The 15,049-nt window shown below is 39.0% G+C and overlaps 1 protein-coding gene across 8 annotated transcripts in view; it reads right to left on the reverse strand.

Moving 5' to 3' along the window:
• dysf (dysferlin, limb girdle muscular dystrophy 2B (autosomal recessive)) overlaps positions 1 to 15,049 on the reverse strand; it is a 79,070-nt gene that overhangs the window by 41,285 nt on the left and 22,736 nt on the right. For all 8 annotated transcript variants that reach the window (XM_053476630.1, XM_053477014.1, XM_053476929.1 and 5 more), the window contains 12 exons: positions 14,921 to 15,045; positions 14,714 to 14,820; positions 13,752 to 13,947; positions 12,845 to 12,991; positions 12,566 to 12,697; positions 8,909 to 9,075; positions 8,555 to 8,669; positions 8,281 to 8,386; positions 7,960 to 8,102; positions 6,947 to 7,120; positions 4,499 to 4,586; positions 4,317 to 4,394 (listed from right to left, as the gene is read on the reverse strand). In XM_053476630.1, the coding sequence (XP_053332605.1) occupies positions 4,317 to 4,394; positions 4,499 to 4,586; positions 6,947 to 7,120; positions 7,960 to 8,102; positions 8,281 to 8,386; positions 8,555 to 8,669; positions 8,909 to 9,075; positions 12,566 to 12,697; positions 12,845 to 12,991; positions 13,752 to 13,947; positions 14,714 to 14,820; positions 14,921 to 15,045 (1,578 nt within the window). The remainder of the gene's footprint in view (positions 1 to 4,316; positions 4,395 to 4,498; positions 4,587 to 6,946; positions 7,121 to 7,959; positions 8,103 to 8,280; positions 8,387 to 8,554; positions 8,670 to 8,908; positions 9,076 to 12,565; positions 12,698 to 12,844; positions 12,992 to 13,751; positions 13,948 to 14,713; positions 14,821 to 14,920; positions 15,046 to 15,049) is intronic.

A 15,049-nucleotide genomic window follows, 5' to 3' on the forward strand; every position in this document is an offset into this window, starting at 1 on the left:
ACATTGCAATAACATCCAATGGATTCCTTTGTAATTTAATAATGGTGATTTTGTTATGTGCCACAGTGATAGACAAATAAAATGGAAAGAAACTGTTGCCAGTGTTAGGATGTGCAACCGCAAAAACTAGCAGAGGTCTGGTTGTCATTAAAACCAAGGCAGTGATTTACTAGTTAATGAAAGTCCTTTTTTCAAGGCCTCGAATGCATCGCTGAGTGTAATAAACTGTGGTGTTTCTGTCTTTGATAATATAATAAGGATGATGAAGTCAAGAATATACAGCGCCAACTGAACTAGTGAAAATACCCATATGCTGCAAGGAAACTGTCTGAACTTTGGTCAATGTACTGTCTGTACAATTGTGTGTGTGTGTGTGTGTGTGTGTGTGTGTGTATGTGTGTATGTGTGTAAGCACCAAAGAGTTAAACCTAAATATTCTAAACTGAGCCAAAATGAAAATGAATGACATAAACTGCTTAGGAATGCCTGAAATTGAAGAGACAGACTTAGTTTATTATTACGGTCCACGTAAAACCATCCTCAATGGGATAGGTTCACTAGGGAGGGGAAAATGGACCTGTTTTTTCCCAGCTTCGATTAACACATACACAACACATACACATACACAAACTTATAACCCTTCCCACAAACCATTCTGGCTTAAATAAACTGAGGCATAAGTAAGCCAAATGTGCACCATCACCCAGGAGTCAATGGGAAATAAATACAGGCGAGAGCTAATCGGGTTGCACAGAGTAAATAAATACACCTCCTGAGGGGATTGTGGGACTGGACAACAGCGCGGCAATGGCCGCCCACGTGTATGACTCAACTATGTGAGACTCTGAAGAATACTGCCATAGAGTTAAACGACGGAAGAGGTACTGCCAGTTTGCATTGTTCGCAGTCTGTCAACAGTAGAGTGTTGGCTTATTTAAGTGCAGTGCATCATTTTTATATTCGTAAAAATGTATCAGGGTGCCTGGAAAAAACTGTAGCCACAGGCAGGTCATAAATAAATGCATTTTCTAGCAGACCACAACACAGCTTGTTAAATGTCGGGTGTATTCACAAACAGTTGGCATGTTTTTTGGCATTATCGAGACTTTACCAAATATTTAAGAGCTGATTGTTCTTCACTATCGCATTTGAGAGTCAGCGGCAGTAGGTTTAAATTATATGATTATATGTATTTAGAATATGTAACCCTTAAAGGTATTCCCTTTTTGTAAAAAAAAAAAAAATTCACCCGCAAAAGTTGAACTTGCAAATTTATCTGGCAGTGTCTCTCAGCAAAACTCAGAAAACTTTGCAAAACTAAATTACACAAGGCATGTTTTTATTCATTTATTCGTTTTTGTTCATCTTCTATACCTCCTGTCCTGTAACGGTTCTCTGGGGGCCAGGACCCTATCCCAGGAGACCGGTGCCAATCCTGGTCAACGTGCCAAACCATGGCAGGGCACACACGCGCACATACTGTATGCACGGACACACACGCGCACATACTGTATGCACGGACACACACGCATGCGCACACTATAGGCAAATACCAATTAGCCTACTCTGAATGTCTTTGGACTGCAGGCGGAAACCAGAGTACCCGTAGGAAACACACCAAACATGGTGAGAATATACAAATTCCACGCACACAGACCCACAGCAGTAATCAAACCCTCGACCTGGTGGTGGTAGCCACAATACTAACCACTACAGCTCAGTACATATTTTTTGTGATATGAGAGAAATGAGACTATGAAATTAAAATACATTTGGGTTAATAACACCTGCCTATAATGGGGTATTGTACAAGGATGGAACAGTTCTGTCCGGCCTATTGTCAATGCAGCTTTATATGCATGGGTTTCCTTCGGGTTCCCCTGCTCCCTCCTATCTGATAAACTTCCCCTGTTTAAACGTATACATGCGTGCGCACAGTGCTCTGTGACCCTTAAGTCTTTCTATAGTGTGGTCACTATAATAGAGGATGGAACTGTGGCTAGAAGTCACCTTTTTTTCACTGCTTTATAAATCATAAGGCATTTCTTTGTATTTATTTATCTCAGTTGCCCAGAACAAGCGGTTCCATTTCTGCCCTGATTTATACATTCCCCCCAGACTTCTGAAAAAGAACTCTGGGTCCAGCAAAGTTTGGTAACTGACCCGAAAATTTTCTAAAGATTTGCAGTTAGAACACCAAGCCTGGTGATTTACACTGGCTTCATATTTTTGAAAAGATCTGCCTTTATTTTCATCTGAGTCTCTGGGCGTCAAACTATGCCCCAAGCACAGGACCTGTCTAACACAGTTTCCATTATCTCATCAAAAACTAAGATCATACATGCAATAGCCACACCTCTCCTTTACACCCAGGTTCTCTTTTTTTAGCAACAGCATTTTTTTTTCAGGCATAGCAGATTTATTCTGGACATCTGTAGTGGGTGATAACCACGGACCATGTAGAGTGATGACAGTGCTTTAATGACACAGCACACCCAGTGCCTTCTGAGTCTTTCTGGGATAAATTTCTGCCTAATAAATCCTTAACAGGGTAATCACATGAGTTCATTTGACATGGGTCTGCTGTAAACTTGTTTTCACTTACGGATTTTATTGGGGCAAAGACATCATGTGAATTACCTAAAAATTATTTGACTGGATACAACGACAGAATCAGACTTGACAGAATCACATAAATTCGAAATAGTAGTAGGACAAATTGGATTGTTTTTTTCCCCGAACTGATAAAAAATGAGACAATGATTGCTCGGACTGGGACTCCTTTAAAGCCTACTTAGTCATGAGCAGGATGTATCAATCTATTATACATTCTACTTTCCTATAACGATTAATCCAGAAACATATGTCCTTTGCTCTTAATGCTTACCAATGTCCTCATAACCCCCACAAAAAAAAAAGAAAAAAAAAAAAAGTCTATAGTAGCTAAGAAGTCATTGTTCATAAGGTAAACTAAATGATCACAGGGATTTAGTAGCTATGAATGCTTTCCTACAATATCTGGTTGGAGTGTTTACTGTATATCAACGCCCTTATCAGTGAAATAACCACACTCCATAATGCTAAATCGCCAAAAGTATGTCATGGCATGACAGTAGTCCTGATGTCTGTGCACATGTACTTGCACACTAGTCAAGACACAGACACTTTAATTGCACTTGCTTTGGTTTTCATTTACAAGGATACAAGGTATGACAAGCCAAACCACAACACTATTACGATGAGACGTTTGCACCACCGTTTGCTATCTTCATCAAACTATAACTACATGACCACATAGAAGGTCACATGTATCCAATAAACAACAAATTTGAAAGATTTCATTATAGGTCCTATTACCTTTATTAAGTTAACTTGCTGTCACTTTTTGGCATTATATTAATGGTTTTAGTCCATTAATGAGTCTGATATTTGCAAAGATTCAATTTCTGCGTGTCTTAAACTGAAACAAATGTCTCCTATTAAACGATGCTATTCAAATGTATCGTCTTCCAAACGTAGCTAGATAGAAAACAAAAAGTCTATTCAAGAGGCCCATTTGTTTTACTATTACAATGCCTTCTGTTGTGTCTGCAGCAGTAAATCTGCTATGTTTCTCTATACTCAGGGCTAAGTTCTACCAAAACTGCTTTATCCCAGTCTTTGCCAAGCACCATATTTTACCTCCTCTGACATAAACTTAGCCATGGGTCCGCTAACATTAAGTCTCACAAGACTTCACTTTTATTATTTTGTTATTTACAAACACCTTTCTATTATACTAAGCAATGCTGATTTTTTTTTTACACTGCAGATAAATAAAAAGTTATTCTGCCTATATTACATACCGCTTCCAGCGTGCATCATATACAGTAGGCTTACTTCAATCTATGACACAGTATGAGGATGCTTGGTAGGAAAACAAAGCTCATGTGCTAAAGAAATAAGACGTTTCTATGGAAAATGTCTACGGATCTGGTGTGTTCTTCAGAATCATGCAACAGTGGCTCACATTGGGAAAATACTATCAGGCCAGGAAACTGCAGTAATGACTAATGGCTGCAGGGTTAAAAGGTCAGAGCCAGGGTGTGGCACCGCTTACATACGTGGCATTTTGACAAACAAATACAGATGCTTATAATAAATGGCAGACTTGCACAAGAACAGCTCCTGCAAAACACATCTGCACTTGGCTCCCGCAAAGCTGAACACATCTGCTTCAAAGCTAAAAGCATTTTCTTAACACTAAAGATCAATGTTAGGGAATACCAAGTTTTAAAGTTCATGGGGAACTGACATGACATATGAGTCTGACCTACCTGAGAAACTGTCTTTATCCATAGCCAGTAGGTCTCTAGCCTGATAGAGATAGCAGCGCAAATGGTAGCGTGTTCCACCTAAGACACAATGTAGCCATGAGTGCTTCAATATGTCTTACATTAATAGGATCTTAATAGGATAATTTATTCTAACAAACTATTTAAACGTTTTGACTACTTACTTTCAAAGAAGCATGAGATGGTGGGACGATTGACACCAAAGGTTGTTGTGACAGACTTGTCATCATTTTTGTCATCGGTCACATTGCCCTGATGATGGACAGAAAAAGAAACATTAGACTGAAGTGTTCAGCCAATTAAGCAGTAACATGTTCCCTAAACGTAAACAAGACTTGCATATTTTGGCTGCTGAGCAGGACAAATAGTTATTATGCTGGATCAGATATCTAACAATTCTAACCAACAGTGTAATGGAGAATGTGTTAATGATCTGCATACCGCCAGTTAGTAAGAGGGCAACTTCATCTGCACCACAAACCACTGGCATTAAACTACTGTACGTCACCACCTCGTGGTGCTGGAATTTCAGATTAAGTAGCCAGAAAAAAAAAAAATTTAAAAAAGAAACGTCTAATTGTCTGTCTTGTTTAAAGGGAATTGCTGTGTCATCTGTGGTTCTACCGACTTGCGTGACTTTTTGCCGTACTTGTGGAAAAAATATGTTGTTCCCTAAAACAAGGCTCAGAGTTTAAACCAGTCACAGCGAAAATAGGATATGACAAATAAAATACACAAAATACAGCAAACCAAATTGCATCAAAACCAGTTCAATGCTGGAATCTGCCAAAATCATCTGCGGAATTGGCTCGTATATCATAACATCATTCCAGTGGTCACAGAAACAGTACAGTGTCATGTGCCATCCAAGGCTTTGAGACCATGGAAAAGCAACAGATCGCATACGCACAATACGCCTATACTATAAAAGAATTTATGTGCAGTTATTGCTATAATAGGAGTGGCACTGATGCAAACAGGGAGGGTATGACTAAAATGGGTGAAATGCACCCATACAATAACGGAAACAAGGCTGTGCCACAGCAAGGAACCAGCTCACCCAGCTTTAAACCACTGCTTAACCACTAGCGTGTGTCCAGCATCAGCTCATGCCAATTCAACCGAGTTTGCTTGTTGGCCTCACAGAGTAGAATGTAGAGACATCAGGAACAAGTAGAGTATTGAAACTTTAAGACTTCTGCCATGTTAACTAGCATACAATCTAGAAAAATTATAGTCTTAAGTGCTACCGAAACCCCATCACATAATTATTTGAGCTTTTAAACTTTCAAAACTGTTCAGTCCAGATTTTCATTCCTTGTCACATAAACGCACATGCACTAGGACTTAAGAAGATTAAGAACTTGATGCATATCTTATTAAGAAGTTGATATCTGGTTTTATAATGTTTTTGAGTTGTAAGTGTACAGCTAACAAATTTAATTGTTTCAATTAAAAAACATTAAAATGGTCCATAAGTTGGCAACTAAGAGTATCATATTTCAATTATGACAAAAAATATTCATGGAAACATATGGTACACTGCCTTCTTTCTATTCCAGGGTTCCCCTTATTTCATGTTTATGTGTCGAGTGCAAATGTACTATGGATTAAATTAAGTTTTTCGATATCATATTCCAAATACAACCTTTTTTCTTTCACTTTCCTCCACTTTGATTTCACCTTGTTATTCTCAGAGCCAGAATGTCAGTTCAAAATGATTTTTCATGATTAAAGAAAGTCCTCCAAGTACATGGATTATCCAAAAAAAAATCAAGCTTTAGTTGGAATTTTAAAAAGATATTTTGAACCCAAAAAAACCCAAAAATATAAATGGCAATGATCATCGTTTGGGTGGGCAATGACCCTGAAACCAAACTCTAAGTGTAATGATTAGTGCCTACTGTACAAAAAGATTGCGAGTTCAGAGGCTGCCAGGGGATCCACTGACCCCCAGCTGGTAGCATTAAAGGGCCTTTTAATAACCAACCCGACTGCATCCAGAGCAATGTAAAGCTCAGATCCAGCCAAGCCCACATCACAGCCCACGCCAAAGCAGCCTGGAATGGATGTGACACAATGGACCCAGTAGACTTGGAGCCTGAGAAACGAGTGAACATACTGTACTGTACACACACATTTTCCATTGCGCGCACACGCACGCACGCACGCGCGTGCACAGACAGATCTGTCTTTATTTTCTGGTAATTAGTCTCCAAAGGTACCCTTATTTCACCAGGCTGATACCTCACTGGTTGCCCAATTACTCTCAGCACCTCAGGCCCATCCAATCAAAGCCTCTTATGCCCATTTTTGTTCTCTATTCCTCCAAGCCATGTTTCACCTTAATTTTATTGTTTCTGGACTCAGTATGATGATGCAGATTTCTTGCCATTCATGTTTCATACACACACACACACATACACACACACTTACTTTTATGATATTCCTGCTACTGCCAGACCTTATCAAAAATTCACAATTTACAAGTATCAATTCAGTGTCAACTCTCTGGTTCCCTTTCTCTTTTTTGCCTTTCAGTTACTCCTGGTAGTTTGGCTTTGTCCAGCTTTCAGCTTTTTAAAAAATCGCAAATTGTTCACTCTCATTACCAGTGAGCACTCCAGCGCAAAGATGGCCACTGGTCCAGTCTTCTCCAGAGGCTCCATGCGGCGGCGCCAACGGCGACGGCGAAAAGAATCTGTCTTCTTTTGCTTAAGGTGGAACTTCCAGCCAAATAGAGAGGCATACTCCCAACCTTCCCTCTCCGACTCATCTGGACGCTGCTGTTGGAGGTCACACACACACACAGATACATTAAGGAGTGTTAAATCAACAGCTCTAGAATTAAAGAGATGCATCAGATCTCTGCTCTCAGAGCACCACCATGAGGAGGGAGTGGGAAATGAAAGGTATGTTCTTCAGTTCTCGCTCTCTCTCTCTCTCTCTCTCTCTCAGTCTGACTCATCCTAAAGTAGTTTCCAGTATAGCTCTTTATCCCTCGTGTGCTTTTTCTCATTTATCATCTAAAACTGTGAGATAATCTCAACAATACATCACTGTTATTAATAATACATATGCATTTTATCTATTTTGTCTATGGGGTTTTTAGGATACTCACCCAGATTTAAAAACAGAATCTCTTTCTCTGTCCTTCAAATGTACACACAAATACACACTCTCTCTCTCTCTCTCTCCCACAGATGATTAACATTAGGCATATTTGTGGTAAGACGCTAAATTTGGATGAGCTGCGGATTTCTTGCCAAGGCAGAATAAGACTCATAGATTAGAGACATGGGATCGATTTCAGATTAGTGTCAGATGGTGTGATTGATTAGGTGTCCTCTCAACCTCCATCTACAACCCAGCAGAACCCCACTTTTATCTGCCAAATACTCTACAGAACTCCACTCACCATCCCACCACACTGACATTTCTCAGAATCCCCTTGCACTCAGACAGTGGGTATGGAGCATCAAACTAAAGAGTAAAGAGCAGTGTTGAAGTGGATTTTTTTCTAATTCCCAATACAAGACTGAGGGGAACATTTAGAATCGTGTTGCACTGATGAAAAACACATGACCAGGATTTAACCAATAATGGCGAGATAACAACGTGGTACCTTTCTGAGTGCTTCCATTTTCTGCAGGTCTCGGCGGCGAAGGCGGATCCAACGACGACGGCGATTGGTGTGATACATTTTCTCAGCTGGAACCCAAGACTTAGGCCTACGGTCAGGAGGGATGGTAATGCCATACTCCCACCCTGACGATAATGGTAACAGGCAAACATTTTGGTTGTTTTTCACAATTAAATATTCTTTAAAACTAATTAACAAATAATGTCCTTAGTATGCATTCTTTAATGCAATTCAAAGCGCAAAAAGTGAAGATCAATTTACTCATAAATAACACAGGTTTATCATAGATAGTGGTATCCATACCCTGATCATCTACAGCCCGTTTTAGATCTTTACTCCATTCTTCGTCTTCCCACATCCAGCCTGGAGGACACTCAATATCGTCTTTAGGCACTGCTTTCTCTCCATTCTGTTCCCCGGTAGACAAATGCAAAACAGCACTTTAGTCATTACTAAGCAGGGCTACTTTAGGACAAGGTTACTTCTTTAATTTCAGTCTGGAAACCAACTAGTGGACGTCAATAAACTTTATACGGAGACAAATCCTGTTCAACCCTATAAAATTTTACATCCTCACCACATCTGTGTAGCCTTCTGGCATGCCGATCCATTGTCCCCCTGGCAGTCGCATCTGATTCTCAAACACTTCCTCCATAAAAGTCATATGTCCAGCGTCCACATCATATAGCAAGCTGGGCAACATAAAAATATGAGAGAAAACAACATCTGGTCAATAAAGCTTAATTAACATTCACTGGCAATTAAGAACATATTCAGTTTCAGCTTGTATACAAATACGAAAACACAAAAATCTAAAAGCTACAGTATATGGACTGACCAACATCTCAAATATGCTGAATCGAAATCTTTTTTTTTCTTTAAGAGAGAACATGGATGAGAGCAAGGCAGTAGAGTTTAGAGTGGAGCTTACGTTTTCTCTGGGCTGATAAACCATTCTCCGGCCCATGACCAGCCTGTCGAGGGTTTAAAGGTCTCCTTGGGCAGCTTCACCCTCCCGGTAATGTCACTAAACTTGGGGTAAGTGAGACCTGTTGTGCCCCAGTTTCCCACTAGAGCTAATTTAGTCTGGTTCTCATACTGCAAGAAACAAAGTAACATGAAAAACAAAAGAAAACCAGTACCAGTCTAATAGAGTTACAAGTTGCAAAAGAGACTTGTGCATAACAATTGTAGATGGCTAACTGCATCACAAGTGTGGACAGAAACTGATACCTCAATAAAAATAGTTTTCCTTTTTTTTCTTTTTTTTACATTTTCTCTTTGTGCTCTGTATAACTGCTCACGTATAAACCAGACAGCTAAACCCTAGCTAAACTAGCAGTGAAGACTTCTTCTGTAACACTCAGTGATTATAAAGTCCTCAATTTTTTTGGGAGCTTCATGTATAAAACCATGCTTTCTTTATTCACACACAAATCTCTCTCTCTCTCTCTCTCTCTCTCCCTATAAAAGCACGTTTTACCTCCTGGTAAATAGGATTTGAGTTTGCTGTGATCTTCAGAAGCATGTCTTCAGAAGCATGTTTTTTTCCTACATACAGTATCTAAAATAATGCCAAAGCACTGTATTGCTAGCTAGCTTTGCAAAGCCAAATGAAGCAGTAACCACAGAGCTTGACAGCAAATGTTTTAGTAAAGCAAGCCAATTTCATGTAAACAGATCTTTATTAAATTTAATATGCAATTTGTGCAATTATGGTTACTGTTCAACAAGCAGATGAACTCAAAAAGGCACACATGCAACGTAACTACACACCTAATAACAGAGTACAAAAACACAGCTCAACAGTTAAGATAATGCATGGATGTCAAAGCCAAATAATGTGAACTGATTAATTTTAAAAGATGTAGAAAGAGCAAGCATTTGTTTTACTGTTCATTGTTTGGATGCCAGTATCTTGCAGTCATGTGATTTACAATTTAAACATTTGCCTAGCCATCATTACTGCCTACAGATAATACCGCCAAGCCGAATAATGAAGAACTGCTGGCTAAATTCACCCATAAGGATGTTACTAAACACATATTGAGAAACTTCAGACACTGGATATTACTCAGGTCACTGTGTGTATGTTCACACCAGTGTGTTTAGCTGTTTACTGCACATGATAAATTAATACCTGGGAAAACAGTAATTTAACAAAAAACACAACAAATTTAAAAACTGAATTCTATAAGAATCTTAATAACGCTAATAAAACATAAGAGCAGCCCTGGCGTCTTAATCCCTGCATGTACTCTAAATTAGCAAACATATCACAGGCACATCACGTATACTAAATATTTATTGTGATTATTTTATCATACTGAATATTTACAGGAGTTGGACAATGAAACTGAAACGCCTGGTTTTAGACCACAATAACTCAATAGTATGGTGTAGGGCCTCCTTTTGCGGCCAATACAGCATCAATTCGTCTTGGGAATGACAGATACAAGTCCTGCACAGTGGCCAGAGGGATTTTGAGACATTCTTCTTGCAGAATAGTGGCCAGGTCACTACGTGATTCTGGTGGAGGAAAACGTTACCTGACTCGCTCTACAAAAAACACCCCAAAGTAGCTCAATGATATTTAGATCAGGTGACTGTGCAGGTCATGGGAGATGTTCAACTTCACTTTCATGTTCATCAAACCACTTTGTCACCAGTCTTGCTGTGTGTATTAGTGCATTATCATCCTAATACACGGCATTGGCAGTGACGTGCCCATCTAGCACAAGTATTGGGCCTAGGGAATGCCATAATATTGCAGCCGAAACCATCACTGATCCACCCCCATGCTTCACTCTGGCCATGCAACAGTCTGTGTGGTACGCTTCTTTGGGGCTTTTCCACACTGTAACTCATCTGGATGTGGGAAAGACAGTGAAGGTGGACTCATCAGAGAACAAGACATGTTCCACATTGTCCACAGCCCAAGATATTCGCTGCTGGCACCATTGAAACCGACGTTTGGGATTGGCACAGGTGACCAAAGGTTTGGCTATAGCAGCCCGGCCATGTACATTGACCTTGTGGAGCTCCCGATGAACAGTTTGGTGGAAACAGGAGAGCTGATGTGCACATTTGATTCTGCCATAAGTTGGGCAGCTGTGGTTTTATGTTTTTCGGATCCACTCCGGGTTAGCACCCAGACATCCCTTTCAAACAGCTTCCTCTTGCGTCCACAGTTACTCCTGTTGGATGTGGTTCATCCTTCTTGGTGGTACTTTATGCTGACATTACCCTGGATACCGTGGCTCTTGATATATCAAAAAGACTTGCTGTCTTGGGCACAGATGCGCAAGCGTGACGCACACCAACAATTTATCTTCTTTTAAGCGTTGATATATCACCAATAATGTTGTGTGCATTGCAATATTTTAAGCAGAACTGTGCTATTACTCTGCTAATTAAACCTTCACACTCTGCTCTTACTGGTGGAACGTGCAATTAATGAAGACTGGCCACCAGGCTGGTCAAATTTAGCCATGAAATCTCCAACCAAAAATTGGCCAGTGTTTTAGTTTCATTGTCCAACCCCTGTATATTTACAATATATTAACATTCATTTCATGGTTAAAACGGTCACTATACAAGCACCAGTGATCCTCACCAGGGGCTCATCTTTGACTAGGATTAACCTCGTCTCCTCGCTGGAAGGCTGAGAACCGCAAATCTCTTTTCTTTTTGTGAGTGGAAAACTGATTAAACTGTCTTCCAGTCATAACAACTGTCCAGCATTATAAATCCACAGACAGACTGCCAGACAAAATGGCAGCGGGCTTAGTTTCATTATGGGGCTGATATCCCATGCAAGAGCTCTATTGAAAAGAGAACTGATATCTAAAAGCTGAAAACCTTTTTTATGTTTATCAGATTTCTATGATAATGTTGAAATGTTCTTATTGTACCACAGATATTAAACATTTATGTTTCCCCATTGTTTTATTAATTATGAAAGAGCTTTAAATCTCCTAACCTTTTAATACTTTATGTGCCATTGAGAAGGTGCTTAGCTTCACCTGACCGAGTTTACAAGTTATTAAATTTTTATTATTAGATCCTTTTCCAAATCAGTGTTTTTTTTTTTGTTTGTTTGTTTTTCAAATTTTTCCTGACATGTTGGATGTTATATCTTTCATTTGGATGTTAAAAGCTGTTTTGAGTAAATATGGATATTTCAGGCTACAAAGCAAAAAAACTAAATGTGATTATTTTAAAGAGGTGATATATATATATATATATATATATATATATATTTTTTTTTTTTTTTTTTTTAGGCATATATATATATATATATATATATATATATATATATATATATATATATATATATATATATATATATGCCAAAAAATGCATACACTTCAGGGAAAAATAGTATGATGTATATTATATTAATAAAATATTACTATTATCATATTGTTCTATATCATAATGTTAGTATATATCTACCAATATATATAATAAATTGCCTGACTCTGTATATGCTTCTTCCACATTGTATACATTGTATACATTTGTATACATTTATCTAAAAATATGTACTGTAAGAATATTTAACTTAAATGTAAAAAATGCTTACTGTCTCTGTAAACACAGACAGTTTTCCTTCTGAAAACTGGTTGAAGTACTTTACATCAGCAGCCAATCCAAACCAGACCTTCACTCGAAGTTGTGCTGGGATCTTACAGTCCTCGCTACCACCCTGAGGGTACTAAAACATAAACCCATAAATAGAATTAAACAGTTTATAATTAACAACAAGCATCTAGTGTATAGTTAATAACAAGCACCTGTGTGCTTCAAATATAATGATGATACTTCATATACAGTAGCTCCCCATGCTCTGTAGCCTACACACCTTCATGAAGACGGTTTGCAGCTGGCCACAGTATTTACCGCAGTAACCTTGCGAGAAGAGCACTTCGTGGGCTGCGATTCTGTGGTACGCCACTCTTTTGTCCCCCTGAAGCATCCAGATCACTATGTCTGGCAGACTGTTCTGGGGCTGAAAAAAACAGTTGAGTGAGTATGTAAGTAAACATTAAAAGAAAACTTGAAAGTCATAACTGATCGATGAAACATATATTTTGTTAGGAAGAGGTCATTTTTGGCACCCTCTACTGTTTATATAAAAATATTACATTTTAAAAAATTTAGGGAATGTTTAAATATTATTACCGGTAGGTTAAAAAATCCAAATCCTCAGATTGCCTTTTGATATTTATTATAAGTTATTTACTGTCGGTTGTATATAGTGACTGCATAACATACAGTAGCTGCTTGTCTCAACTTTCTGCAGCATTAGTGGTTACTATATTAACAGCATACCAAATTTTCAGCTGATAAAGAAATCAACTACTACTCAAAGGTAAAGCCAAATATTTATGACTGGACAACTAACAACTAAAATCATTCTGTTTTTATTCTCTTTTGGCTGAGTGAGAGACATAATAGAATAAAATATAAATACTGAATGACAGAAGCGAGGGAGCCAACAAACAAATAACAAAAAAGACAGGGAGGCTAAGGACAAGAAAAGAAATCTTCAAACTCTAGCTGCTGAAAGAAAAACAGCGTGTACTCTTCTCTCTCTGGAATCTGACTTTCTACAAACAAAGAATGCCAGAACAACAAAAGAGACAGAGCAAAACAAAAGAAGAGAGAAAAAAGAGCGGGAAATAACACTTAAAAGGAGCAAATCTAAAACAGTCCTTATTGATTCAGATTTTTGGACTCATGCTTTGGTCCCATCTGTGGATTCTCACCTCCTCAGTGAGTGTGCGCAGTCTCATGGCCCAGTCCTCAGCCTGCTCCAGGACTGTGCTCAGCTCCGTCTCCTGGCCGTGTTTTAGCGCCAGAGCGGCCTGCTCGATCTGCTTCAGGTTCATTTTACGCAAACGCCGCAGAGCTTTATCTAGAGGCGTCACGCATGGCCATTCGTCCAGCTCAGGGAGCTCCTCACTGAATCACACCAACATGGCCGTTATTCTCATACTGTACTTACTCACACTGCAATCCAGTCATTGCTAAGTCAAACAGTTCTCATTTACTGAAATTAACTTTAACGCTAAACCTTAAACATAGCAGCATTTCATTCAGTTGTTTAAGATATTTCATAAAAACTTAGATTTTTCTTCAGTAACTGCTGGTCAGGGTTAAGGAAGTGCTGGAGCATGTTCTGGCCATGATGCAGAAGAATTCACCCCAATGGGGTGCAATTACTCCCCCCCCAAAAAAAAAAAAAACCTCTTCCCAGGTGTCTTTGACTAATGGCACTTAGTTATTAACCTTAACACTTAGTTATTAGTGTAAGTATGTATCCGATGATGTAAACTTTAAAGCACTTTTTGTAAGTCGCTCTGGATAAGAGCATCTGCCAAATGCCTAAATGTAAATGTATATACAAATACATCCACACCTTTGTTTTGTACAGCAAGAGGAGACCCAGAGGAGACCCACAAAGACACAGGAATATGATGTACACCCCCACAGTATACAAAGTCCCAAGTTCAGGATTGAACCGAGGATGGTGGAGCAGTGAATCTGCACTACCATGCTGCCTTATAAAACTAATAATATATTCAAATATACTAACATACACGAACATTCGCTAGTAGTATATTCCTTTTCCTTTTTTAATTGCTATCAATACATTTTTAAAACAGTTTAAAACATTTTGTGTTTGTGATCTTTTTAACTCCCTTCTTATACCTGGGGGAAGGTTTACCTGCAGTCAGAGATGAGGTCATCAAGTAGTTTAACGACCCTCTCCTCCAGCCTGTCCTGGTCACCGCCTGCTTGGAACTCCAACTGTACAAGCTTCAGATTTGATTCCTAATACAAATGCAGTCAAAAATATAAATAAAACAATATAATATTACTTTTCAAACATTATTCTCATCTGAATGTGGCTGAACTTTGGCTCAGCCCTCACCAGACGCTCTGTGATGAACAGCAGCATGTTAAGGGCCTCAATACGGGGGCTGATGTCCTCCCACTCTGACGATAGCACCACCACAGGCTTCACATTCCCCCAAGGCAGGTAATAGTAGTGACAACCTAC

This window comes from Clarias gariepinus, chromosome 1 (genome assembly GCF_024256425.1).
Source record: "Clarias gariepinus isolate MV-2021 ecotype Netherlands chromosome 1, CGAR_prim_01v2, whole genome shotgun sequence".
Lineage (NCBI taxonomy): Eukaryota > Metazoa > Chordata > Actinopteri > Siluriformes > Clariidae > Clarias > Clarias gariepinus.